Source organism: Lepidochelys kempii, chromosome 4, assembly GCF_965140265.1.
Source record: "Lepidochelys kempii isolate rLepKem1 chromosome 4, rLepKem1.hap2, whole genome shotgun sequence".
Taxonomy (NCBI): domain Eukaryota; kingdom Metazoa; phylum Chordata; order Testudines; family Cheloniidae; genus Lepidochelys; species Lepidochelys kempii.
The window spans coordinates 12,945,505-12,972,775 of record NC_133259.1 but is presented as its reverse complement, the minus strand read 5'-3'; the positions used below and the strand labels follow the sequence as shown (position 1 = coordinate 12,972,775).

Genomic DNA, 27,271 nt, shown 5'->3' with positions numbered 1-27,271 from the left:
ACTTAGAAATAGTAATAAACCTGTCGTTTTATTTCTCTTTGCAACTATTATTCAAACACTCAGCATTGCAGTCTGAGTCTGATCTGCAAACCCACTGCAGTAATCTCATTGACTTGGATCATGTGGGGCACTCACTTCATTTTGCAGCTCTATCAAGCATGGTAGAAGTAGGTTCTTGTATGCCTGGCTACATAACTGTGGTCTAATGAAGGCTCTGTAAAAAGTTAATTTAATTTGTAGTTGCAACCAATGCAGTTGTTTCCCCTGTGTCTCCTTGCTACCACATGAGTGCTTTTAAACATTACCTCTTCTTAATGCTATCAGCTATGATAGATTGCCAGAAGTAATACTGCAAAGACTATAGCTAAGCTTGGAGGAAGGATAAGTATTTTATTGGCAAAGTGTCAATTTACCATACTCACAGAATCCAGCTTAAAAGGACTGCTGCTTATTGAGCATCCCCTCCCGACCAGGGGTGTCTGGAGGCTCCCCGCCTCTGGCTTTTTTTTCTCTTCCAGGTTCTCTGTGTATGTGGAAAAGAGCTTCTTCGCCTGGGTCGAGGGACTTGCATTAGAAGGGCATGTCCTAATGCTCTAAAATTAGCTGTGTTACAGCACTGGGAGGCTCGCTTCCGCAGGCTGTCTAGACCAGGGGTGGGCAAACTTTTTGGCCCTGAGGGCCACATCTGGGTATGGAAATTGTATGGCAGGCCATGAATGCTCACAAAATTGGGAGTTGGTGTGTGGGAGGGGGTGAGGGCTACAGCTGGGGGTGGGGGCTTTGGGGTGGGGCCAGAAATGAGGAGTTCAGGGTGCTCCGGGCTGGGACCGAAGGGTTCAGAGGGGGATCAGGGCTGGGGCAGGGGGTTGGGGCATGGGAGAGGGTCAGGGGTGCAGGATCCAGGCAGCGCTTACCTCAAGCAGCAGAAGCTCAGCCAGGTGGCTCTGCATGCTGTCCTATCTGCAGGTGTCTCCCCTACAACTCCCATTGGCTGCAGTTCCCGGCCAATGGGAGCTGTGGGGGCAGGGCTTGGGGCGGGGGCAGCGTGCCCCTACAGGTAGGAGCCGGAGGGGGGACATGCTGCTGCTTCCAGGAGCCGTGTGGAGTGGAGCAAGACCCCAACTCCGCTCCCCGGCTGGAGCTCGAGGGCTGGATTAAAATGTCTGGAGGCCTGGATGCAGCCCCCGGGCCGTAGTTTGCCCACCCCTGATCTAGACATAGCCTCTGTGAGTTCTTAAAGGGTTTCTGTGGTTAACAGTACCCCTGCCTGTGGTAGCTTAATACCAGAACTAGTTTACAACACCCCAGAGTCCCAAACTAAAGCGCATACCAACAACACTAAGAAAGTCCATACTTAGCTCTGGTATTTTCTCTCACCCCTCAGGGCTCTTCTGTCCGAGTCTGATCTCCTAGCTCTCCCTCACTGGGGCTCTGACTTCCAGACCCAAACAGAGTCAGGGTTTCCAGCTCCCTCGCCCAACAGCCCTGCCACACCCCAGCCTCCTGCACACTGGGCTTTACTCTCCAAGTTCCCTGGTGTCGTGATCCTGCAGGAGCCTTTTTTCCCCTGCAGTGTCTACTGACATTGCGACAGCTCTTTGGGCTTCCCCTTTTACTTTATAGGGAATTGCCCTATTCCCCTCAGTAGGACTCATTCCATAATCAGGGTTGGCTTAGCCCTATGCTCTCCAGATTGTGGGGCAAGCCACTCTCTTACCCCAACGAAAACTATTTCCATCGATAATAACCAAAATGTACAGCTAGGCAAAGTAAGGGAAACGCTGCGTGAGAACGTATTGGAGTTTGATTTGAGGATCTTTATGATGTACATTTTGACATGCGATGTAAAGCTTTAACTTTTAGAATCTCAGTGCCTGCTGTCGTTCAGTAGTTATGGTCTGATCATGCTCACAAGTTCCCACAACTGTGAAAATTTAAATTGATAAAAATTGAAGAAAATGCTTGAAAATAACCACTGACGTTACCTGTCAAAATGATTAAAATAAAAATCAAATTCTGCCAAGCCTAACTCTAGCCCAGTCCACACAGGGGTCGTTCCTGTTAGTGCATTTAAATGCAGCTCTTGCAAGCATGGTTTCTCTGACCTGGATGAACTAAGGTTTCTTTTTCTGAGGACAAGGGTACAAAAACCCTATTGTGGACTACCTAGGGAAGTAGTTTCTTGCGCTGTTTGACTAACACTGTTCCCTGAAAAGAATCCCTGCCCACACCTATCTGGGAAATCAGGCTAGAAACTCGCTGGGAACAACCAGGTTTCCATTCTGTTGCTGATAGCATGATTTTGATGCCATAAGTAATCATTAGCCCTGCCACGAATGCAGGGGACTGGACTAGATGACTTCTCGAGGTCCCTTCCAGTTCTGTGAGTATTTGATTTGTACCAATCTGTTATGTCAGTTTTGCTCTTTTTTTTCACCTATCTGTTTAACTTAATTTCTTCTATTGAGCTGTAGAAAGTGCAATGTACCACAGGTTACAGGAAAAATAAATTCCATTCCGTTCAGCATATGCTGTCTTCACGGAGTAGGTGATGCAGCCAGTCCATGCATTTTGGAGAAGTGGCCACCTTTTACAGAATTTAATCAGCACTTGGTTTCACAACTCTGAGCCAAATCTTTTTTTAAACTAAATTTCAAACTCTTCTCTGGGTAATAGGCTTCTGTGCTTCAGCAAACCCCCTCTGTTTAGCAAAACATTTTTGCATGTACTTTGGTTTAATGCCTCAGAGCCACAACATCTTGAAACGTAAAATTCAGTCACTCAGGCCAATAGATTACTGGGCTTAAGGACCATCTCGATTCAGCAAATCACTTAGACACATGTTTAACTTGATGTACATTCTTAAGGAGATGCTTAACTTAATGGAATGAAACTTAAGTGCTTTACTGAATAGGAATGGATTTAAGCAAGTGTTTAAATGTTTAGCTGAATTGGGGCCTATGAAAGCAGATATTGATACGAACATATCAGAAGAATCCCAGTGACCAGTAAATTACCTGATATCATTAAGTCATAAGGTTGAAAATATGCTTCATGTCTGTACCCTGTTCTGATGCTTATGTGTGTATAAGTACATTTTATTTTAATACTGTATCAACTTGTTCTTGATTCCTCTCTCATATCAGACTGCAATGGAATGGACCAAATCAACTTCTCTACGGCTACCCACAGAGATTCTCCTAATATTATACCAAGAAAACTTGTTTATGACACACACTGTCCACGAATTACTGTGGGGCTACAAAGACAAACTTTTGTCAACCCTTCATATACTTCATCCTAAGATTGATTCAGAGTTTGGCTTATTTAATAAGGTAACTTGTCGAGATTGCAGAGTTTCCTTAGTCAGATGTGGACCGTATCACTGTTGCTCGTGCCTTACTCCCCCATAACGCACTGTTTGTGGGACTAGCCTTGAAAACCACTGGGAAAATTCAGCTGAGACTGAATGTGGCTGCCCACTTACTTAATAGCATTTCATTGCAGGAAATATCATAATATAAATATCTGGGCCCTAGAGAGACTGTATTGGCTGCCAGTTTGTTTCTGGTTGCAATTCAGGGTGTTGATTCAGTCTCTAAAGTTCTTTATGGCTTGGGTCATAGATATCTTGGATACCCCTTCCCTCTCTCCTTGAAATCATCTGGAATACTTAGGTTGATGGTCCCTCTCTGTCAACTATTAGCTTGCAGCCCCCAGCAGAGTCCAACGCATGGTAACAGGGCGACACAACAGTAGACACCTTCCACCCTGTTCTAGTGCATCAGCCAGCTGCCCTAGGGAGTGACTGGCCCCGCACTGTGCAGATGAACTCTTCTGTGTTTCTAGATGAATGGAACGGATGACGGTGAATATGTTGTTCTCAGTGGGAAAATGAACTACCGTAACTTCTCGAAGATCGTGGAGTGGAGAGGAAAAGAGTAAGTTGTCGAACCGGACGGTGTGAAACGTCTCCCTTCCTTTGAGACCTTTCAGTCAGCAGAGACAGCGCCTTTCATTTCTGACATTTTTACAAAGAAGCCAGTTTAGTGGCAGGCTCTCTACACACCACAAATCCCACAGCAAGTTCACCTTTGCCTGCAGAGAACAGAGGCAGGCAGAATGTGCTGAGGGAGCAAAACACCTTTACATGGGTGCCGCATCCACTCCCTCCACCATTGCCCACAGGCCACCAGCTAGTGCCAAAATGAGGCTGGGTTGTGGCCATGCCCCCACACAGACATATTGCACCCTCTTTGAGGCATGTCATTACTGCTGGCATTTCAGATGCTACAGGGATGGAAGCAGTATAAGTATCTAGGTGGATAGATAGGGAGAGAGAGAAACACTCCCACAACTTGCAGTTGCTCAGGAGAATCCCCAGGATTTTAATAGCTGCCTGCATGAGCAAACCCGCACCCTGGGCAGCCAGAAGTGGGAGGGGTGGATGTTGGAGCTGATTCAGTTTTAGTGAGTGTAACTTCTCAGCAAACAGGACTGTTTCTATCACAAAAGGAGAGTTTAACAATTGGACCAAGTCCATTCTGTCTGGGCATTTGTCTTCCCTGGGAGAAAGGTGAGTTTTTAAACCTGTGTTAAGCTGTCCTGTGTTCAGCTAGCTCATGTTACAGTCCTAGTAAAGAGGGAGAAGTTGTAGTTTTAACCAGTGTTATTTGGCCAAGGTACATAGGTTAAAACTGCAATTGCCTCATCGTCACTAGAATTGTAGCAGGGATTAGTTAAACAAATCATCTTAGGTTATGTCTTCACTGCGCAAAATTTGTCCATTGGTGCAGTTGTTGTAAAATCCTAGTGGAGACAAGGCTCTATAGTTTTGACTGTGATGTAGCTAGGCCAGGTCAACTGCAGGTGGGGACCCCCCAAGGGCTTTCTTACTTGGTTAGCATGCATGGGTTTAGTTTGTGATCCTTTTGGTCTTTTGGCTTGATGTCAAAACTCCTACTGAAAAACTGGAGACTATAACTACAAACTCCATATAGGAACGGACGTATTTCTCTGCATACTAATTTTACAGAATCAGTCTGAACTTTAAAACTATTGCCAATTAACTGCTACATCATATTCACTGAGCATTTAGCAGTATTGTAGGCTACTACTTAGTTTTCCCTTTGATTTTATTCCGTATACAATAAATATTAAGGGTGGTGGAGCTTGCGTTAATGCATTCAAGCTGACGATTCGCTCCATGTGTTTCCTGCTAGTCAACATCCATCCGTGTACTCTTGCAGATTTCTATAATACAAATGACATTTATCTTTATTTGGAGTGAACATACTTGGATCCTGCTTCCATTTGCTGTTTCCCTCTATTAAATTTTCTTGTTAGTTGCTGTTTTCTGGTGGCTTTCACGCAAAGGGGTAGATTAAGAATTTAAGGACAGCCATACTGAGTCAGACCAAAGGTCCATCAAACCCAGTATCCTGTCCTCTGACAGCAGCCAATGGCAGGTGCCCCAAAGGGAATGAACAGACAGGTTATCATCAAGTGATCCTTGCCCTGTCACCCAATCCCAGCTTCTGGCACACAGAGGCTAGGGCCACCATTTCTGATCATCCTGGCTAATAGCCATTGATGGACCTATCCTCCATGAATCTATCTAGCTCCCTTTTGAACCCATTATAGTACTGGCCTTCACAACACCCTCTGGGAAAGAGTTCCAGAGGTTGACAGTGTGTTGCATGAAAAAACACTTTCTTGTTTTTAAACCTGCTACCTATTAATTTCATTTGATGGCCCCTTGTTCTTGTATTATGAGAAGAAGTAAATAACACTTCCTTATTTACTTTCTCTATACCACTCATGATTTTATAGACCTCTATCATATCCCTCTTTAGTCACCTCTTTTCCAAGTTGAAAAGTCCCAGTCTAACTAATCTCTCCTCATACAGAAGCCATTCTATACCCCTAATCCTTTTTGTTGCCCTTTTCTGAACCTTTTCCAATTCCAAGATATCTTTTTTGAGATGGCGCAACCACATCTGCACACGGTATTCAAGGTGTGGGCATACCATGGATTTATATAGAGGCAATATGATATTTTCTCTCTTATCATTAAGAAAGGGATAGATTCCCAACATTCTGGTCGCTTTTTTGACTGTTGCTGCACATTGTGGATAGTTCTCTGAAATCATCCACTCAATGACTCCAAGATCTTTCTTGAGTGGTAGCAGCTAATTTAGACCCCATCATTGTATGTGTATAGTTAAGATTATGTTTTGCAATGTGTTACTTTGCATTTATCAACATTAAATTTCATCTGCTATTTTGTTGCTCAGTCACCCAGATTGTGACTTTGGATACAGTAGTTAGCAAGGGGTGGTGCATAAAACTGCCCCACCCAGGAGACATTGCGTCTCCACTGAGTCAGTCATCCCCTGCTTCCTTGCTCCTGGGGATAGCTCCCCACACCCTGCAGTTGGTCAGCTACTCTGGGTATCAATTAGTGGGGTGGAGCCTCTAAGGCAAGGCTTGGACCATTCCCCACTGTTCCCAGCAAGTAGCCTTGCCTACTCCTCTGTATCCAGACCCAAGGTTTGGGGAGCCTGTTGTTGGCACCAGGGGGCTACAACCCCTGAATGGATTTTTAATGGCTCCCAGTGGAGCAGATTACCGTCATACCAATTAAAAAGGTCCACAGTAATTATCTTGCATACACATCAGTTTATTTGAGAAAGAATTGCACAAGCAGTAAAAGGTTACATTTAAGTACATAATTCCTATGTTAGACATTAAAGAACTATACAATAAGAGCTATACATTCCTCTTAGCAAGCCTCTCTTTCACAAACATACCCAAACAGGCCCTGTGCTAGTCTCACACAGTTCCTGCTTGGCAAACAGAGGGGGTGGTTACCAATTCTATGGATGACTTCTTCCCTCCAGGTCTGGTCTCCTCAGCCCTCTAGTCTGTCTCAGATTCCCTCAACGCCAGGCCTCGGCTGCATGGAAACCCCTCTGGTCACAGTCCTACTTGAGCCCACAGAGCAGAGTTTTGGCTACTTGGTCTAGCAGCTTCTTCAAGCGTCAGTTAAGGAATTCCCCAACAGTAGTTTAATTTGCTTGATTTTTATAGCCTTTCCTCAAAGGGGTCACATGTCTTAAAAGCGTGCCCAGTGGGCGTGTGGTTACTAATTTCTACCTGGTTATTACTTTCGGAGGAGACTGCAGAGCGGTGCCAACTGAACATTACCCCACATTCACTCCCTTATCAATCCATTCACTTCAGCCCCCTGCGTGATGTCCTCCAACAGGGTCGAGATGCCCCGGTCAGCCCGTGCTTCACTCAGGACATTCCACACATGTTTGCTTTCAAGTGGACATATTTGCTGACCCAAAGATCAGTACTGATCCTACACGCAGCATGGAGCCAGTCAGTTTCACCTCTGGCATCTGCCTGATGCGAAGAGAAGGATTCTGCTCCCAGAATCCTCTTTTGAAGTTCACTCATGTCAAGCCATGTTCTCACACCATTCATTCAGTACGGCCATACCAATTGGGCACCATCCCAACACCTGTCTAGAGGCAGAAGGGGGTTCGAACACACTTGCTTGACATGTGGTCTGGCTCGTAAACAAGCCCAAAGTGAATAACCCAAAACGCTGTGCTGCTAATTAAAATGTTTGCCAGCAACTTCTTGCTTGGGAGCCAGATTCTCAGTTACACTACGGCCCCAATGTAAAGGGGATGTAAGTGTAATTTATGTGCATTTTCAGCCCCCTATACACTGCGAGAGCTATTTCCATTGCGCTATGGGTAGGTCTGCACTGCAATCAGAGGTCTGATTAAAGCGCAGATAGACACGGTTGCACTAGCTTTAATCTAGCTAGCACAGCTAAAAATAGCAGTGAAGTCACAATGGCGTAGACCCCAGTCTGGGTTGTACAAGTCCACCCAGAAACCTGGGTGTGTATTCACTTTCCTAGTCTGCGCTGAAGCCTGTGCCACCGTGTCTTCAGTGCTATAGCCATGCACCGTTACCCAGCTACAGTCAACCTCTGACTGCAGTGTAGACATACTTTTGGTGTGAATGAGAGTCAGGCCGTCACGGTCCTTCCCACACCAACCAAGCGGTATTAACTCCCCATTGCTCAATAATTCTTTGGCTCTTTTGTTCCCTCTCTCTGCTTCTTTTACTGCAGGTCACTTAACTGGTGGACTACAGAGTCATGTAATATGATCAATGGGACAGATGGAAGTGCTTTCCACCCATTGATAAGCACAGATGAAACAATTTATGTCTTTTCTTCGGATTTCTGCAGGTAAGGAGAATAATTCCAAACGTAACATATCAAACTGTTCACACTGGATCCTTCTGAGATTTCAAATCTTTTTCCCTAATGTTATGTTTTACAAGCTCTATTCCTTAAGTACATTTGTCCTTTATTAGGTTTCAGAGTAGCAGCTGCGTTAGTCTGTATTCGCAAAAAGAAAAGGAGGACTTGTGGCACCTTAGAGACTAACCAATTTATTTGAGCATAAGCTTTCATGAGCTACAGGTCACTTTTCCACTGAATGCATCCGATGAAGTGAGCTGTAGCTCACGAAAGCTTATGCTCAAATAAATTGGTTAGTCTCTAAGGTGCCACAAGTACTCCTTTTCTTTTTGTCCTTTATTAATTCACTCTAACAAGTAGGAGTGAGTTAACCCCTAAAAACCAAGTCACATCTAGTTAAAAATGAACTATTTGTGACAAAAGTAAAATGAAAATTTGAGTTAAATCCTGAAATATTTGCTGAATTCCCTCCCTCAGCAGGATGAGAGGAGACAGCACAAGCATGCTAAACAGACCTTATTTAAAACTTCTTTCCCTGTGTGAAATCCTCTCGCACTTCCTAGTTTAGTAAAGACATTCCAGAATGCATCATTCCATGACATCACTTCCACCATGAGACACAAGTAATGGGATATGGAAGAGCCTGGGATTTTTTTCTCTTGTCATTCTACCTAGTATCCTGCTTCCTCCTAGGTTTCTCTGCCATTTGAAAACAAAATTGACATGCCATTTACTTTTTAAATCGGGAAGATAACCCCCATTAGATGAATCCAGGCAATGTTGGGGGTTCAAGAATTGCCCTCTTTGGGACCTGCTGGTACTGTCTCCCCCATCCATTCTTTTCATTGTCACTTTTGTGGTTGTGAGATCTGTGGCTTAAACAGCTGCAGCACCACTGAAATCTTATGACTGAAAAGATAATCCTGAGGACTTGAGAAACCCTTCTGAGGCCAGGCATCTGTGCCCCAGACCTCCATTTTTTTTTTTTTTTTTTTTTAAAAAGGCTCACCCTTTTCGTGCAACACCACAAGAAGGCATATAGGACCTGATCCAGAGCTCATTGAAATTAGTGGAAAGGCTTCTGTTGATTTTCAGTGGGCTTTGGAGCAGGCCTGTAGCTTACTGTAAATCCAAATGGACATGCAGATGCCACTTTGAAGGCTGTACAGCATAGGCTAGTAAGTCCTTGTGTCTATAAATTCAGATTCTTGCTTTTCTTCCCCACAGATCTCTGTATATAACTTTTGATAGCTTTGTGAGTGTGTCTGGAATCCCTGCCTATCGGTTTGTGCCCCCTGAAAAGGTCTTTGCCAATACGTCGGTGAACCCGGACAATGCGGGATTCTGTGTGCCAGCAGGAAACTGCCACGGCTCAGGGGTCCTGAATGTCAGCATCTGCAAGCAAGGTATGTATCCAGGGAGTGTGGGAAATACTTCTGGGGCAGCACATTTTCTCGTTTAACTGAACCACGTTGGGGCAATTGGCTCGATCCTGTGGGGTACTGAGCACTCTCAATTCTACATGAAGTCATGAGAAGCTGAGAGAGTCCAGCATCTTGCCAAATCAAGCCCAGTATCACCCGTTATTATTAAAAGGCTACAGGAGTGAAGAAAACAGATCTTAAATAGCATTCCTGAAAGATGTCATCTGCTCAAGCTCTAGTTTTACATCATATGAAGACTATAGTCCCACTCCTAGGATGTGCTTCTGACTCCAAAGTTAAAAGCAGTCACAGCCAGCCGTGCTCTACGCAACACAGTCACTTCTTAGTAGGCAAAATTTACTACTGGGGCCTATACACCACTTGACCCTGGTGCATAGGCCTCATGCTGGCTGGCTGTACTGGGTGAATTTCCCCTCCATGAAGATGGGGCATGTCCATGAAGATGGGGCAGCTCTGCCCAGATGACCCCTTATGGCCTCAAGGCAGCCCTGCCAGCAGCTCCTCACCTCCGGTTCCCCTTTTGGTTCCTCAGTAAACTAAAAAAAAAAAAAGCTGTTGTTGGATTTGTAAAAGCCTTCCTCAGGGTCTGGTTTATTAACTTACATTTCAAAAACTGAACACAAGAGCCTTGCCTCCACCATTAAACTGGGCACAGCCCCAAACTCCTCTGGTGTTCAGGGTCTCCCCTGCTTTGGCAAGCTACTCCCAGCCCTTCCTAGCTGGAGCTGAGCCTTTCAGGCTCTGGCTTCCAGGCCCCAACCTTTCTCCCAGTTAGGGGCTCCTGCGTTATTAACTTCACAACACATTCAAAATATAGTTTTCAAGTCCATCCATTCTCCCAGGCCGTTCCTTGCCTGTTGCCTCACTCATCCAACTTCAGTTTCTCTGCTAGAGCCGAGTTGCTCGCAGCCACTTCTGTTCTCCTTGAGAACACCTGCTGCAGGGCCAGGTGTTTCCTGCTCAGGTATGCCTCCTTGCTAATCAGGGTGGGCTGGCCTAGGGCAAGTTCTACTTTGGTAAATGTCACTTCCCCAGTCAGCGTGTGAAAGTCATGTTCTGTGCTGTCTCAATGCTTCATTGGCATGACATTTGTAATCACACCTCTTTAAAAAGTCCTTAGACCCTGTCAGTGTTGGGAATACAATAGTCCTAGTAGAATTGCTTTTAATCAGTGCAATGAAAGTGCTCACGTACTTAAAGTTACACAGGTGCCTAAGTGGCCAGACTGTAACATGAGCAACACCTCAGAAGTGCAGTGTGCTTACAGCATGGATGACACAAAGGGCTAGATCAGGGGTGGCCAACCTGAGCCTGAGAAGGAGCCAGAGTTTACCAATGTACATTGCCAAGGAGCCACTGTAATACGTTCCCCAGCAGCCGCACATCCACTAACCCCCCCCCCCCCCCCCCGCACCTCCTGCCCACTGACAGCCTCGCCAATCAGCACCTCCCCCTCCCTCTCCACACCTCCCACCCGCCGCAGTCAGCTGTTTTGCAGTGCGCAGGAGGCTCTGGTGGGGATGGGGGAGGAGCAAGGGCATGGCAGGCTCGGGGGAAGGGGTGGAGTGGTGGCAGGACCTGGGGCAGAGCAGGGGGTTGAGCAGTGAGCACCCCACAGCACATTGGAAAGTTAGCATCTGTAGCTCCAGCCCCGGAGTCAGCGCCTATGCAAGGAGCCGCATATTAACCTCTGAAGAGCCTCATGCAGCTCCGGAGCCACAAGTTGGCCACCCCTGGGCTAAATCCTCAGCTAGTGTCAATCAGCGTAACTCTTTTGGCTTCAATGGGACTACCTGTGTGCCCAAGTGCTTTGCTGGATGAGGGCCTAACCCTCGGGAGAGAATCAGACTACATGTGATAGATGTTAGTCACATTGCTTAATGCCCTGCTGGAAGGCACTTGATGGCTGAAGTGATGAGAGTGTAAGAACCTAGATAGTATACACCAGAACTAGGTTGGAATCTGTTTTTGTTTGGACCATAAGACTAATAAATAACAATACCCAGCTCTTACATAGCACTTTGCATCAGTGGATCTCTTCGCACTTTACAAGGGGCTTGTACATTAACCCCATTTTATGTATGGGGAACTGGGGCAGGGAGAGAGGAAGTGATTTGCCCAAGCTCAGCCAGCAGGGCCAGAAATAGAACCAAGGTCTCCTGCGTCCCAGTTCAGTGCCTTATCTACCAGGCCATGTTGCCTTCTGTAAAATGCTTCCAGTGAAGTGAATGGGCCCCAGAAGAAACCAGTTTTCTTCAGTTATTTATTACTGGATTCTGGGAATTTTTGTTAGCGGTGGTGATGTATTGAAAGTTGTTTCATGGTGTGTGTGCGCAGTATCTTATTTCTGTTCCTGGCCACACTGGCTGGCTGGCTGGGTGGGGATCTGATGCATTGTTCTCTTTAGAAAATAGTGACTTCACGGTTTTAAAATTCCAGGGGTCCCCATCCTTTTATCAGCCCCACATTTTTACCAAGCAGATGAGCAGTATATTAAGGACATACAGGGCATGCATCCCAGGAAGGAGGATCATGAAACATTTCTGGACATCAATCCTGTAAGTATGTGCTTCCCTTTGAAATGACTTGCAGGGAATCTGATTCTCCCTCCACTAGATAAAGTGAATAAATGAAGGCAGCCACCTCCGGGTAGCAATCTGTCCCACAGTGAAATAGGGGCATTACACGATACCAGACCCTGGAGAGAGACAACCAAGCTCTACGCAGAAAAGCAATACAAGAGCCTCAGTATTGATCTGTTTCAGAGTAACAGCCGTGTTAGTCTGTATTCACAAAAAGAAAAGGAGTACTTGTGGCACCTTAGAGACTAACCAATTTATTTGAGCATGAGCTTTCGTGAGCTACAGCTCACTTCATTGGATGCATACCGTGGAAACTGCAGCAGACTTTATATATACACAGAGAATATGAAACAATACCTCCTCCCACCCCACTGTCCTGCTGGTAATAGCTTATCTAAAGTGATCATCAGGTTGGGCCATTTCCAGCACAAATCCAGGTTTTCTCACCCTCCACCCCCCCCACACAAATTCACTCTCCTGCTGGTGATAGCCCATCCAAAGTGACAACTTTTTACACAATGTGCATGATAATCAAGTTGGGCCATTTCCTGCACAAATCCAGGTTCTCTCACTCCCCTCCCAAAAACCACACACACACAAACTCACTCTCCTGCTGGTAATAGCTCATCCAAACTGACCACTCTCCAAGTTTAAATCCAAGTTAAACCAGAACATCTGGGGAGGGGGGTAGGAAAAAACAAGAGGAAATAGGCTACCTTGCATAATGACTTAGCCACTCCCAGTCTCTATTTAAGCCTAAATTAATAGTATCCAATTTGCAAATGAATTCCAATTCAGCAGTTTCTCGCTGGAGTCTGGATTTGAAGTTTTTTTGTTTTAAGATAGCGACCTTCATGTCTGTGATTGCGTGACCAGAGAGATTGAAGTGTTCTCCGACTGGTTTATGAATGTTATAATTCTTGACATCTGATTTGTGTCCATTTATTCTTTTACGTAGAGACTGTCCAGTTTGACCAATGTACATGGCAGAGGGGCATTGCTGGCACATGATGGCATATATCACATTGGTGGATGTGCAGGTGAACGAGCCTCTGATAGTGTGGCTGATGTTATTAGGCCCTGTGATGGTGTCCCCTGAATAGATATGTTGGCACAATTGGCAACGGGCTTTGTTGCAAGGATAAGTTCCTGGGTTAGTGGTTCTGTTGTGTGGTATGTGGTTGTTGGTGAGTATTTGCTTCAGGTTGCGGGGCTGTCTGTAGGCAAGGACTGGCCTGTCTCCCAAGACTTGTGAGAGTGTTGGGTCATCCTTTAGGATAGGTTGTAGATCCTTAATAATGCGTTGGAGGGGTTTTAGTTGGGGGCTGAAGGTGACGGCTAGTGGCGTTCTGTTATTTTCTTTGTTAGGCCTGTTCTGTAGTAGGTAACTTCTGGGAACTCTTCTGGCTCTATCAATCTGTTTCTTTACTTCTGCAGGTGGGTATTGTAGTTGTAAGAAAGCTTGACAGAGATCTTGTAGGTGTTTGTCTCTGTCTGAGGGGTTGGAGCAAATGCGGTTGTATCGCAGAGCTTGGCTGTAGACAATGGATCGTGTGGTGTGGTCAGGGTGAAAGCTGGAGGCATGCAGGTAGGAATAGCGGTCAGTAGGTTTCCGGTATAGGGTGGTGATTATGTGACCATCGTTTATTAGCACTGTAGTGTCCAGGAAGTGGATCTCTTGTGTGGACTGGACCAGGCTGAGGTTGGTGGTGGGATGGAAATTGTTGAAATCATGGTGGAATTCCTCAAGGGCTTCTTTTCCATGGGTCCAGATGATGAAGATGTCATCAATATAGCACAAGTAGAGTAGGGGCTTTAGGGGACGAGAGCTGAGGAAGCGTTGTTCTAAATCAGCCATAAAAATGTTGGCATACTGTGGGGCCATGTGGGTACCCATAGCAGTGCCGCTGATCTGAAGGTATACATTGTCCCCAAATGTGAAATAGTTATGGGTAAGGACAAAGTCACAAAGTTCAGCCACCAGGTTAGCCGTGACATTATCGGGGATAGTGTTCCTGACGGCTTGTAGTCCATCTTTGTGTGGAATGTTGGTGTAGAGGGCTTCTACATCCATAGTGGCCAGGATGGTGTTATCGGGAAGATCACCGATGGATTGAAGTTTCCTCAGGAAGTCAGTGGTGTCTCGAAGGTAGCTGGGAGTGCTGGTAGCGTAGGGCCTGAGGCGGGAGTCTACATAGCCAGACAATCCTGCTGTCAGGGTGCCAATGCCTGAGATGATGGGGCGCCCAAGATTTCCAGGTTTATGGATCTTGGGTAGTAGATAGAATATCCCAGGTCGGGGTTCCAGGGGTGTGTCTGTACGGATTTGATCTTGTGCTTTTTCAGGAAGTTTCTTGAGCAAATGCTGTAGTTGCTTTTGGTACTCTCAGTGGGATCATAGGGTAATGGCTTGTAGAAACTCGTGTTGGAGAGCTGCTGAGCACTTAGTGTTGCTTTTGTAAAGCCAAGACTTCACCAAAGATATGGGCTTGTAGAATACACTCCCTAGGCAGGGAAGGAAGGAAGATGCTAAGGCCTGATCCAGCTCCCATTGACTCAGAATTGAGTCCTTAAACCTTATTCCCTTAGGCATCCAGTTTATATGTGATGTCATGAATGTGATGGCTTAGATAATGGCAGGCCAGAGGGTTTCACAGTGTTTATTCTGGCTTCTTCCCTGGTCGGCAATCTCCTCTATAAGCCCTGTTCACTAGCCCTCTCCACCTCTTCAGCAGTAGCCTGGTTCATATGATGAACCCCAAGACTGACCTTCCTCCAGAGAAGGAAGGCAGGGAGACACCCCCCAGCAAGACCTCTTCAGAAAGGCACTTCCCACTCCAAGCCCCAGGACCAGTCTGTTCCAAATTCCACAGCTCTCAGTACCAGAAAGGATCAGTTTGCTGCTAGCGATATCTCAAGCTTTCCCACCAACCCACCCACGCTAGGCAGCCTCCTCAAGGACAGGTTTTGACAGGAAGTTTTCCCTTTGTGTGGGACGGGATTTCTTTTTGCCCGAGAAGGGTGGAGATTGTTTCCATGCAGCTGGTGTTTTCCATCATAGCATTCCAAGAAAACCCCCTCCCTCTTCACTTGGCTCTCTTCCTTCTCACTTCCTGGCTCATAGAGCAACGAGCAGTCCGTGGGCTCTAGCTTTTGTCTCACGTTCACCAAAGCCATCTCCCAGTTTCCCCTGAGAAAGTGAAATCTTCTGTCTACTTCAGGGCCAAAAAATCAGGAGACTGGAGACCAATCTTGAGCCTCAAGAGGCTAAATCCATTCAGACTGCCCCAAAAGTTCAAGATGGAGGCTCTGCATTCATCCCTGGATGTCAATAAGCCCAGGTAGTTGCTGGCCTTGGTCAAAGAGCCGTTAGCTGGGTTTACAGCTATTTTGCATTTCAGGGGAGTCACAAGGTAGCTGGGATTTGACCGCTGAATCTGGCACAGCATTTGTATTACTGTACCTATTGATCCGTGGCTTTAAAAATTTACTCTTCTGTAAATCCACACAACAGCGCAGTGGCCTGGAAGTGAAAATGTGAAGGCATACAGTAGAGAACAGAATGAGGGGAAAGAATAAAGGAATGACCAACATAATGATAGGGGGAAACAGTAATCTGACTCAGGATGCAGGGAGGTACAATTTCCTTCTGCTTCAGCAAGGGCAGCTCCTTTCTGAGCACTAGTGCACATGCTGTTTGGAATCCAAACTCTTGGTGCCGGCAGGTTCCTGATTGCCTAATCCCTTCTTACACAATTCTTTCTCAATGTGGGATTGACAGTCATATGAACTAACCGCTGCCCCGCCAAATAAATTAAAGCTAAATTTTACCACTTCTAAACTTAAAAAATCTCCTTCCTCCAACATGCCAGACATTGCAGCATTTATGATGCTGTTGGTTGATTATTATTATTATTGCAACTCGCAGAAGACTATTTTGCACGGATCTTCTCAGTGGCAGTGCAGCCAGATTCATCACTCTATCTTGGGCTTTAGTAGCAATTTGTTTTATGGTTAAGGCACAAGGGCTCTGGGTTCAATTCCCAGCTCCTCCACAGACTTCCTGTGTGACTTTGGCCCTATCAATTTAACCTTTCAGTGGTTCAGTTCTCCATCTGTAAAATGGGGCTAATAGCACTTCCTTCCTTCCACCCTTTGCCTTTCTTATCTGTTTACATTGGGACAGACTGTTTCTTAACTGTGTGTTTGTACTGTGCCTTACAGAATGGTGCCCCAAGCTCAGTTGGAGCTTCTAGGGACCCCATTAGTACACAGACTCTCAGGCTCTATAGTAATGAGGGTCATCTAAGTATCTGGATGGATGGATACAAATAAAAATAGTCCCCTTGCATGCATCTACCTAATTCTCCTGTAAAGAGACAGGAAACCCATCCAGTTCCATCTTAACTAGTAGATGTGGTGGTTTGCCATCTTAACAACTCCTTCCCACTGTAAAAATTGGGCTGAAATCATACTTTTTAAAAAAAAATCCAAATTTTTTTACTCTAAAAGTTTCCCTTTCTTTCACAGCTGACTGGGATAGTTGTACAAGCAGCCAAGAGAATGCAGATCAATGTTCTTGTCAGAAAACTAGAGGGATTTATGTAAGTATTCGCCTCTAGCAGTGGGGATTTCAGGGTTGCTTGCCTGACTTTGTATTTGAGGTGACTTTGTCTGCAGAGTCCTTGGAGGAAACATTATTTGTAGAGAGAGTTCGATCCAAAAGAATCTTACCTAGAAAATGGCAGGGTAGTTCCTTCTTCTTGTTTCACATTCATAGTGGCAATTTGTAGTTTTTTCAACAACCTGAAAACTCAAGTGTGAGCTGTCACAAGCTATGGCCCTGCTATGTTTTCTGAACATATCTTTCAAACTGCGAAAGCCTAAATGTGAAACACACTATGTGACAGAACCAAAACGTATTGGTGGCATGATTTCTGTGAAGTCAATAAAATAGATTCACACTGACTGAGGATCTGGCTGGCTGACCTTATCTTAGTTATAAGAGAGACACTGTCACAGGAATGCACGTGTACCCACACACAGCCATGATTTCTGCCACCGCAAATGCCAAACACAGTCCCAGCTGGTGAGGCCAGATTGGTGTCCGAGTGGTAGCAGGAGCTAGTTAAAAACTTTACAGGAACTCCCATTCACTTTCAACTTGACACGTCAAAGTTCCCACACAAGTCTGTATGTACAAGGCACTTGAAAAATATATAAAGGTGGCATCTTATCTGCCCAGATCCCTTTTGGGGGACTGGATCCTAACATATCATTTCCTTATATCTACTGTACTGTACTTTCTAGTGGTTATGAGATCTCTCATTGAAATACCTTCTATCCCAGTATTGCTGGCACTATTAACATAACTCCACTCTAATACCAGGCATCACTTTAGCTGGTGTGCGTCTCTTATAACAGTATATGTATATTTCACAAATACATATAGCCTTCAACAACCACTCCGGTTGGTGTTGCCATTCCCTGGCACAAACTTTCCATGAGATCAGCTATTAATAAGCCTCTCCTAGATTGTGCCCCCTCCCCAGTCACTCCCCAGGAAACCCCAGTATATTTTATTGCTTTAAAAACAAAGACTACATTCCAGTTTCTAGATCTTGATCCCTATCCTAATATAGGGGAGGGGAAGGTTAAAAGTTTAAATAAAGATAAGAAGGGTCTGGAGTTTTCACATGGGAAAGTTTTCCCCCTTGATTGCTGTGTTCTAATCTGTCTGGAGAAAGCTGAAACCATTGCAGAATCTGAATGCTTTGCTGTCTTTTTACACAGTGAAACAGGCAGTGTCAGAACATTGGTTTTCCCCGTGGTGCATGTAAATGAGGTAAATATTGTAAATGGTCTCCATTGCAGTGTGTGCCTATCTAGAAAGATGATACCACTGGGCCTGCAAAAAAGTGGGGAATGTGTCATGTTTCTCCTAATTTTACACTAGCAGGGGGGTAGGAAATAGTTCTTTGTATAAAATTTCTGGTTGATCTTTGTCCTAGGTCCCAGTCCTGCAAACTCCCCTTCACGTGGGTACTCCTATTGACTTCAATGATATCTTTCATGGGCGTAAGAGCGACTGAGGGGGAAGAAGTTTGATGGATCAGGCCTTTCGTTTGTCAGACTTCCAGGGAGGTTTCTTCACTGAAGATGGGTCTCTGAATTCCTTGGATTTGTGATAGTCTTTGTAAAGTCCCCTTTATCTCTAGGAAGGAGCTTTATCTCACAGAGGATCTTCATTGTGGCCTGCAGCCATGTCCCTTCATGCTCTGAACCTGAGGTCTCACAAATTAATGCCCAATCCTGCATATAGTTAAAGCTGGGAGTAGTGCTTACTGTCTTGAGTCCAATTGACTTCAGTGAGACAACTCCTGGCAGCAAGCATGCCACCTGGCAACAACAGTTTGCAGGATCAGACTGTGAGTAAGGTCAAGCGAGGTCAGTACTTGAATGGGAGACCTCCAAGAACATCTTAGCTATCGCAGGGAGTGTGCTGGTGATTCATGAACCATTCCCTCTGGGGGGTGCTCGAGAGAAAGCACCTTCCCTCTGAAAATCCAGCCCTTTTTTAAGGTGTCCCACAGTTGTGCACACAAAATCATCAGTCACTTTTGAAAATGTAGACCAGTGTATCCAGTGTAGCTTCTAAACTAGAGCTAGCAGTTCTAGTCCATGGCAAGGCATATCAAACAGTCGTCATGGCAGAGGGGATGCCGCTGTTTCCTCTTATGCTTATTCTAAATAAGAGAGAGGTATTGAAATGTATCATTTTACTCTTTCTCAATGCTCCCTGCTCCTCTAGAGTGTTCTGATTGACGAAGCATCTGCCAAAAAACTGAAGAGTGTTCTGTTTGAAGCCACAGTTGTAACCAGCATCCCCTTCATAATCATGGCATTAGGAATTATTTTGGGGATTTGTTTCATTGTGCTCGTATGCAGGCCCCCTGGAACAAAGGAAGAGGTTAGTAGCATCTGAAGTTGACCTTTCTTTCTCAGTGTTTATCTGTGTTTTATTTGCCTCTCATTGACTTTTACCTTTTGGGTTCCCACAACACTTTTGCTTTTTGTTTTTGTTGCAAATGCTCTTTCCAGGTTAGAGAAGTGTTAATAGACCCAGAGTAAGTGCACCCAAGCAAAGCTATGCAGCCAGTTTGATACGTGGTAAGGTGGGTGAATATAAATATTTTTTGTTCTTAATTCCTTTGCTAGCTACAAACACTAGTTGTAAAAATAAGCCTGTCTAGTGAACTCTGAAGGGTAAGATCCAAAAACCCCACATATTTGACATTTTGAGCCCTGTTCAATTTGACAGTTGCCTTTTGAGGAAAAAGTATTAAATTGATTTTCAGGTTCTCTTGTAATACTTTGGGCTGGTTCTTCCCAAAGGCCCAGTGTTCTTCCCAAACTAACAGCCCAATTCTGGACACCCAGAAACTACAAACAAATTCAGATTCTTATCCCAGCTTTGCCACTTGAGCCATTCAACAATACTGTCCCCCTCAGAGAACTGAAAATCACTCCATAATGCACAACCTTAACTTTGACCTTACCATATTTAATCCTTCAATGGCAATTATAATCTTACAACCTGAGCATCTCCACATGTCAGTATACTTCATACAAAGACGATACAAAGTGGATCAACTCCTCCAAATTCCTTCTCAAATGCACAAACTTATGCTGTAAATGCACATTATGACTTTAAAAAAAAAAAACCACAGTACCATACGCAGATAATAGTGTTCCATATGGGTATTCTGATCTGTTATATTAAAAAAATTGGCATTAAGGTTGTCAATGCTGTCAAAGATTGTGAGCCAAAACTTCACCCTACTTCAGCAGTCCCGTATGGATGCTAAACTATGGACATCTTTGTGATCCGAGACAGGGTACCCTAGTAGGCTTTTTCCACTTCTAGCTGCTGTTGCTCTAGGACAGTCTTGCTTTTTGTGTATTTTGCTTTCTAAACAGGTTCTTGCAACTGCACGAAAAAGCACACGCATCCTGAATTCAGACCCAAACCGTGCGTGTGCTGTTTCTCAGTTTGTGAGGACCTGGGCATGCTTATTAGTTAGCCTTGTGATGGTTTCTTTTGTGGTAAGACCTCGAGAAAGAGACCTGTGTCATCTTTCTGCAGCCTGACAGACTTTCCTCAAATGTTGACTGCTCCCACTTGGAAACTTTTGCTTCATTCTTGCACCCTGCTCAGCCTTTTGGCAATGGATGTTTTAACGACTCTGGTCCTGGTTCCTTTATGGGAGAGGCGGATCCTGTTTCTCCTGAGCACCTGAGTTTTTTCCCTTCCCTGTCTGGTTGGCAGGCTCCGCCTGAGAGGCTAGCAGCAGGCCTCTGGGCTCCAGCCAAGGCCTCATCCCAACCCCAGCAAGATCAGTCACAGCCACGTTTCTCAGGCTTTCCTTGGCACCAGAGAAGGAACAAAAAACAGTGGAAAGTTTGAATTTCATGTTTCTCAGAGACTATGCTCTTTCCTGCAAACAGTGAAATCAGTGATGGCCATGAAAATCCTACAGCCCAAGTTATACCCTCGTGTATTGCACCAGTTCTTTTCCCTCCCTCGTGTTTATGGCCTTAAACTATTTGTAGACTATTACCATACTGCTGACCTCACTCCTCAATTGTCATTTAGCAAAGCTCAATATATTTAACTCTTTAAATCTTTCCTCTAAATCTGTCTCTCCCGCCCCGTATCATTTTTGTTGTTCCTCTCTGAACTCCCTCCAGTCTGTCATTAACATTCTAGGTGCCCAGAAGTGTGCACATACCTTCCAGAGGTGGTTCCAGCCACATGCAGAGGAGCTCTCACCTCCCTGCTCTGTGACCCAATATTTTTGCAGATGCAGCCCAAGATTGGCCTTTAATTTTGCAGTCGTATTACCCTGCCCTCTGTCGCCCATAAGTCTCCAGCATTACTGCTTCCCAGGATTCTCCATCCCTTTGAGTGTGATTATTTTTCCCAAGATGCATTATCTTGCATTTTTCCAAGATTTCCTGCCTTTGACCCTGCCCCTCCATAGGTCCCTTTTAATGATCTCTGTCCCTACTGGCGCAGATAACTCCTCCCAGTGTAATCTCGTCAATATGCTGTTCATGTCGCCTTCCAGCATCATCATGGAGGATGTTAAATAAGCCCTGCCCTAACACTGATCCCTGTGTCACCCCCTAAACATCTCTAAGGAATGCAGACAGCATGTGCCTGCTGCACATTCCCTAGGATGATGCAGCACGCTCCCCTCTTCATGGCTGGTCAGCAACGCTTGCCCATGCAGAGAAGAGGGGGGTGTGCCCTTTTCTCCTCTCCAGCCCCTTTGGGGCAGCTTTCCCAATGGGAGCCCTATGAGGAACAATCCATGTGCTCACAGTAGAGCATATGCTGCGGTTGTGCTGGTCCTGGCATAGGGTGAGCAAAATTGGGGTGGCTTCTTGCATCATCCCGCTTGAATATCTATGTAAAGACCACACACAATCTGCCCTGTGGTGCTTTTTTACCTTAATAGTTGTTCCTGTATGGCACAAGGGATGGAATTTGGACTTAGGGGGTGATAAAAACCAGGATCACTCTTCTTTGGTGCTTTGAAACTCAGTCTTACATTTGCTGTCCTCCAGCTCCACATTGTCTAACACACTGCAGTTAACTTTTCTGCTTTGCCATTTTGTATTTCAGAGTACTGAAGAGGAAAGGGCTCCGCTCATCAGGACATCCTAATATTCTTTTTTCCCCCTTCCCATGTGAGCTTGGTGAATAAACTATGCAAGTTGATCTAATACCGAATACTACCCGGCACACAGCGCTGCCTGAAAACCCACCATGCTAATTATGATTATTAGTAGTACAGGGATAAAAAAAGCTAAAATGCTAATGAATGAGGAAACTGTTCTTCTCAGCTGCTAAGTAAGTTTTAAAGCCAGATATTAAAATGACTTGAGATCCTGCTTTATTAACTAGTGTTTAATATTCCCAGTGCTGTTGAAAGCCATAAAAGCTCAGAACCACTATATCAGTGAGAGTATAATACCCTGATTCATGTATTAGAATTACGTGGGGTAAACTTTGTAAAAGGACCATAATAATGTGGGCTCCTAAGTCCCTTTTGAAAATGGAACTTAGGCATGTTTGAAAATATTGCACTGGGTCTAATTTTGTCTTTTGTGTAGAGCACACTTGGCTTCTTATTAACATGACTGGATTGTTTTAGTAGTTACCCATCATGCCTTTTATCTCCAAAATTGTTTTGTGAATCTAAGCCAAATTGTAAGTGAGGCCTATTTAGTCATATCTAGTTTTCAGTTAAGAAGCCAAGTGCTTCATAGCACATTTTCGTACAGCACCTTGATCTGCCCAGTATTGTTTGAAATCCCATTGTGTGGTATTAATAAAATGCCTGGCAAGTTTTTAACTTTTAATTATTTTTTACACTGGAAAACACAGGGTTGGTTAGCTGAGGGTACAATAGAGCGTTCTCCTTTTTCCTGTGTCAGTGTCTCACAAAATATCTAGTGTGTGGAGCACTGTAAAGGCAGACGTTTAGGAAATCTACAGACCTTCTGTGTTGAGGCATGTTTGGAACATTAAGGAAAGCAGCATAAACGGGTTTTTTTTTAAATACTGGTAGCTTAAAATATAAGGGTACCTTTTTTCCCTCAGTGAGGAAGAGCATTCTCACAAACATATTTCCATCGAATAGTCAGTGAAAAATTGAGACCTACTTTTTTGACTGGCTGAACACTCATGCATAGGGTGTTAGCCTATCAATTGTTCAGCAATCCAGAACATTTTGGGGTGTCCCAGTCAGAAAAGTTCATTATTATCACTATTATTATTTATTATCTGTATTACTGTAGCACCTAGGAGCCCTAGTCCTGGACCAGAGCCCCATTGTGCTATGGTCTATAGATTGGTACCAATTACAGAAGGCTAGAGATACTGGCATTGCACCAGGCTGACTTCTTTAGCCGACAGGCTCCTCTTATGCAAGCCAGAACCAACCAAATAAGCATCCAAATTCAGGCATCTGCCGCACTGCAGATAAGGGCTCTTGTACGTAATGGAGCTCCCAACCCGTTGTGATCTGCAAGAGTGTTCCCAGTGAGTGAGAGACTCAGACTAGCCAACTACAGCCATTCATCTCAAGGGATTTGCTCTGCAGTAATGTCTCCATTTAACCTCATGAGAGGAAACTGTCCAGCCTCTGATTTGCCAGGATGAAAGTAATGCCATGTGAAAACCCTTGTGGGTAAGGGGGTTTGGAACTCTGCCTTACCTTTACCCCAAATGTTGTTCTTTGGGAGGGGATAATCTTCCTTTGCCACATATGTAGATTCCAGTTGTAGATACCTCCTCCCCATCACCCCACTCTTTGAGTCCCAGGACCCCTTTATTTCTTTCCTTGGCTGACCTCTGGAATAAACCTGCCAGCTAAGGGAAACGCCAATAGCTTTGGCCCAGGGTCCCACTTAAATTCTTTCTTGTATTTGGAAGGGGGCAGCTACAGAATGCCCAGTGCTGTTGGTGAAAGGCTACATCCCTCTCAGATTAAGTACCAGCCTTCCTTAGCTGGGGAAACTGAGTCAGTAGCTGCAAAGCCTGTGTTCTATTTGTGGACCATTTGCTTATTGCAGTACATTATGCTAAATCAGGAACTCCACATCACCTTTCTGTCTCAGTCTTTATGTTGTACAGTTCAGATCATTGTATGATCCAAATTGAAATATAGCACCTTGTGTAAAAGTTATCTGTGCACAACACTAGTAACCTACAAATCATCTACAAAGCCTCAGGTATTTTCTGAGGAAGTCATTTTGACAAGGCCTCACACTGCTCCCACTGAAGTCAATGGGAGCAGGCTTAGGTCAACACCAAACACATTTTAAAATCCCATATGTTAGATACAAATAGACGCATAGATATTAAGCAGTTTGGAGAAAGGTGTGTGCATTTCTATGTAAGGCAAGAGCAAAAATGTCTACGGAGTTAAAAGCAAAAACCCCATTCAAGCAGGATGCATGATACAATTTTAGAGTTTTATTTCCTTTTAGTTTTGTGAAACCAGTACATTGCAGTTTGATGCCTCTTAATGGAGCATTTCACTCCCTCTCTCAATCCAACACCGACAAAAGTCAAATATATCTGTGGGAGAGCCATTTTATTGGATGCCAGACCTTCCAGCTGTGTTTTATAAAGAGTTACTACCAGTATTTAAAAAAAGATGTTTATTCTGCTTTCCTTTTAATGTTCCAAACATACCTCAACACAGAAGGTCTGTAGATTTCCTAAATGTTTAATGCAATTACAAATACAGTATATTTGATATGCAGGGGCAGTTATCCTTGACAGGCCTTTGCATTGTTTCTTTGTAAACTGTGCCCTGGGTACCTTAAAAATCCAGAATCCCATTTGTTCATCTTTCTCAGCTGTTAACATTTAAAGAAACACTACAAAGAATATCATTCTCCTCTGGATGCCCACATGCAACTCACAATAGCAGCTAATTAACACTGAAAGGCAGCACAGTCTAGTGATTAGAGCCCAAGGCTGGTTGTCAGGACATCAGAGTTGTAATCTGTAGGGTTATTAACATTTACCTAATATATACACACACACACCCCCCGTCAGAGGTGTTGTGGGGATGAATTTATATTTGTAAAGTGCCATGGTCTTGATTCTTCAAAGGACAGCTTACTTCACTGTAAGTCAGACACTCAGCACCTTGCAGGTGTGCTAAGATCACTGTATGATAGTTCCTTATATACTGTGACAGTTCCTTATATACCTGTTATTAATAAGAATTACTTGTGCCTGAATCCAGGGAAGATTTTCCATCTATAACCCTTCTGTTCAGCTGTTCTGTAAAGCATTGTTTGTTCCACACAGTGGAAGTGATTCCATGCAGCATTGGCTACTTTTTTAATTATTGAAGACTCACGGGAGATAATGGTCAACTGTTGTTTGTTGATGGATTTTGTATTTGTTTTCCTGAGGCTGACGGTTAAAGAGGAAAAAGAAAAGGAGTACTAGTGGCACCTCAGAGACTAACCAATTTATTTGAGCATAGGCTTTCGTGAGCTACAGCTCACTTCATTGGATGCATCACGAAAGCTCATGCTCAAATAAATTGGTTAGTCTCTAAGGTGCCACTAGTACTCCTTTTCTTTTTGCGACTACAGACTAACACAGCTGCTGAAACCTGTTAAAGAGGAGACACTCATAGCGATGATCAGTATGTTTGCACAGGTGATTCACTTTGTGATTCTAGCAATTTTTGTTTCCACTATTAATGCAGATCAGGTGTTGCATTAATAAAAGTTAATGTTTCTATAAAAAGTGTGATGAACTTGGTATTTTCTTTCACTATACAACTTCTGTGTTTATATCTGTGTATATCTGGTGCCTTTTGAAATAAAACAGTTCATAGCCAAAATTTTCAAACCTAGTTTTTGGCTCTGAAATCCATATTCAGGCACCTAAAAAAGTGACCTTATTTTGAAAAGTGCTGAGCATCCAGCAGCTCCCACTGAGTAGTGGACACTCATCACTTTTAAAAGTCAGGACACTGATTTAGGTGCCTGAATATGGATTTAGGAACCTAACCATAGGCACCTGAGGGGGATTGTTACCGGAATGTTCAGCATTGGTCCAACTCTGCTCTCTTTTTGAAGTCAAAATGGCCCCTAACCAATGTTCCCTCTAATTTTTGACAGGCTGTGTAAGCAAAAAATTGCTTCTGTGCAAATTTTTGTGCATGTGGTGTTTTGCCGTGTGCATGGGGTTTAGGATCTGTGTGCACATGCGCACAGCTTAGGGGGAACCAGTGCCCCTAACTCTAATGGGAGAAGGGTTGGGATGGCACTGAAAGAGAAAAGTAAAGCTGCTTGTATCTCAGTGGAACATGGCTGTGAGACATTTATTACACCCAGAGAGTTGGGATTGTAAAATAAGGATTATGTAAATTTCCAGGGAGGTGCTATGATTTAGAATATTGATAGCTTTGCTGATAGTTTCTCACTATTTTGTTCCATAGAGGCAGATTCACAAAGAGCAATACAGTGAGTTGGATGTCTGTAGTTAGTAGGAACCACCAGAAAGTGTCCACTGATTTTGGGTGCCTCGTTATTTGGTACCCAACTTGAGATGCCCAGGGTCCCCATTTCAAAGATACTGAGCCCCCACCATTCCGGTTGATCTCAATGGGGCTGGGAATGCTTGGCACCTCTGAAAAGTAGGCTGTAAGTGGCTCAAGCTGGGTACCCAAAAATTGGGGGTACTCAAATTAGTGGACACTTGTGAAAATGTTGACTTTCCTCTGCTCTTTACTGAGTTATGGCTACGCACTGGTGACTTGGGATGCTGTGTAGAAGGGAGTGAACCCCACTTCTCCCCCACCACCTGTATAGCTGGAGCATATATTCCAGTGAGGCCTAATAAGTGTGTGGAGCAGTGTGTGGGATCTGGGGCTAGAAGACAAATAAGAAATTGCCCTCATCTCATGCCTTTCTTTGAAAAACAGAGTAAATACCTTCTGAATATAGGACTCCAGAGAAGTCTGTACCATTTTCTGCCAAGGAGTGGGTGAAAAATAATAGCCATTTTGTATGGAGAACTATTTCAACTGCAAGATAATTTTTAGGGAGTTACCAAGGACCTGATTTATTTTCCTTGAGGACCCAAACCTCATATTCTGTTCAGGAGCTGTGGATACTCAAGGAAAGGAGGATCAGGCTCCAAATGATGACCTATTTGGAGTGGAAATTTCAGTAGAAAAGGTACAGTAAGTTTCCAGTATAGATTTGCCTATGGGCCTGATTCCCCTCTTTGGTAGAGTCTGGTGACAGTGAATGGAGGGCCTAGCCCAATGGCTCAGATTATGATGGGTTAAGCTGGGGTGACCCTAGTGACTTCAACAGGGTTGCTCTGATGTAAAAGTGAA

At 44.4% G+C, this 27,271-nt stretch overlaps 1 protein-coding gene across 3 annotated transcripts in view; it reads left to right on the top strand.

Moving 5' to 3' along the window:
- Positions 1-25,668, top strand: part of SCARB2 (scavenger receptor class B member 2) — a 40,162-nt gene extending 14,494 nt beyond the window's left edge. Inside the window, exons 4-13 of one of the 3 annotated variants that reach the window (XM_073340429.1) lie at positions 3,147-3,335; positions 3,850-3,941; positions 8,159-8,278; positions 9,521-9,699; positions 12,178-12,296; positions 16,851-16,924; positions 18,114-18,165; positions 19,132-19,290; positions 19,422-19,490; positions 22,012-25,668. In XM_073340429.1, the coding sequence (XP_073196530.1) occupies positions 3,147-3,335; positions 3,850-3,941; positions 8,159-8,278; positions 9,521-9,699; positions 12,178-12,296; positions 16,851-16,924; positions 18,114-18,165; positions 19,132-19,290; positions 19,422-19,451 (1,014 nt within the window). In that variant the 3' untranslated portion in view covers positions 19,452-19,490; positions 22,012-25,668. Of the gene's footprint in view, positions 1-3,146; positions 3,336-3,849; positions 3,942-8,158; positions 8,279-9,520; positions 9,700-12,177; positions 12,297-16,850; positions 16,925-18,113; positions 18,166-19,131; positions 19,291-19,421; positions 19,496-22,011 lie in introns of all 3 variants that reach the window. The other 2 variants (XM_073340428.1, XM_073340427.1) reach the window with 2 other exon arrangements.
- Positions 25,669-27,271: the final 1,603 nt, after the last annotated feature.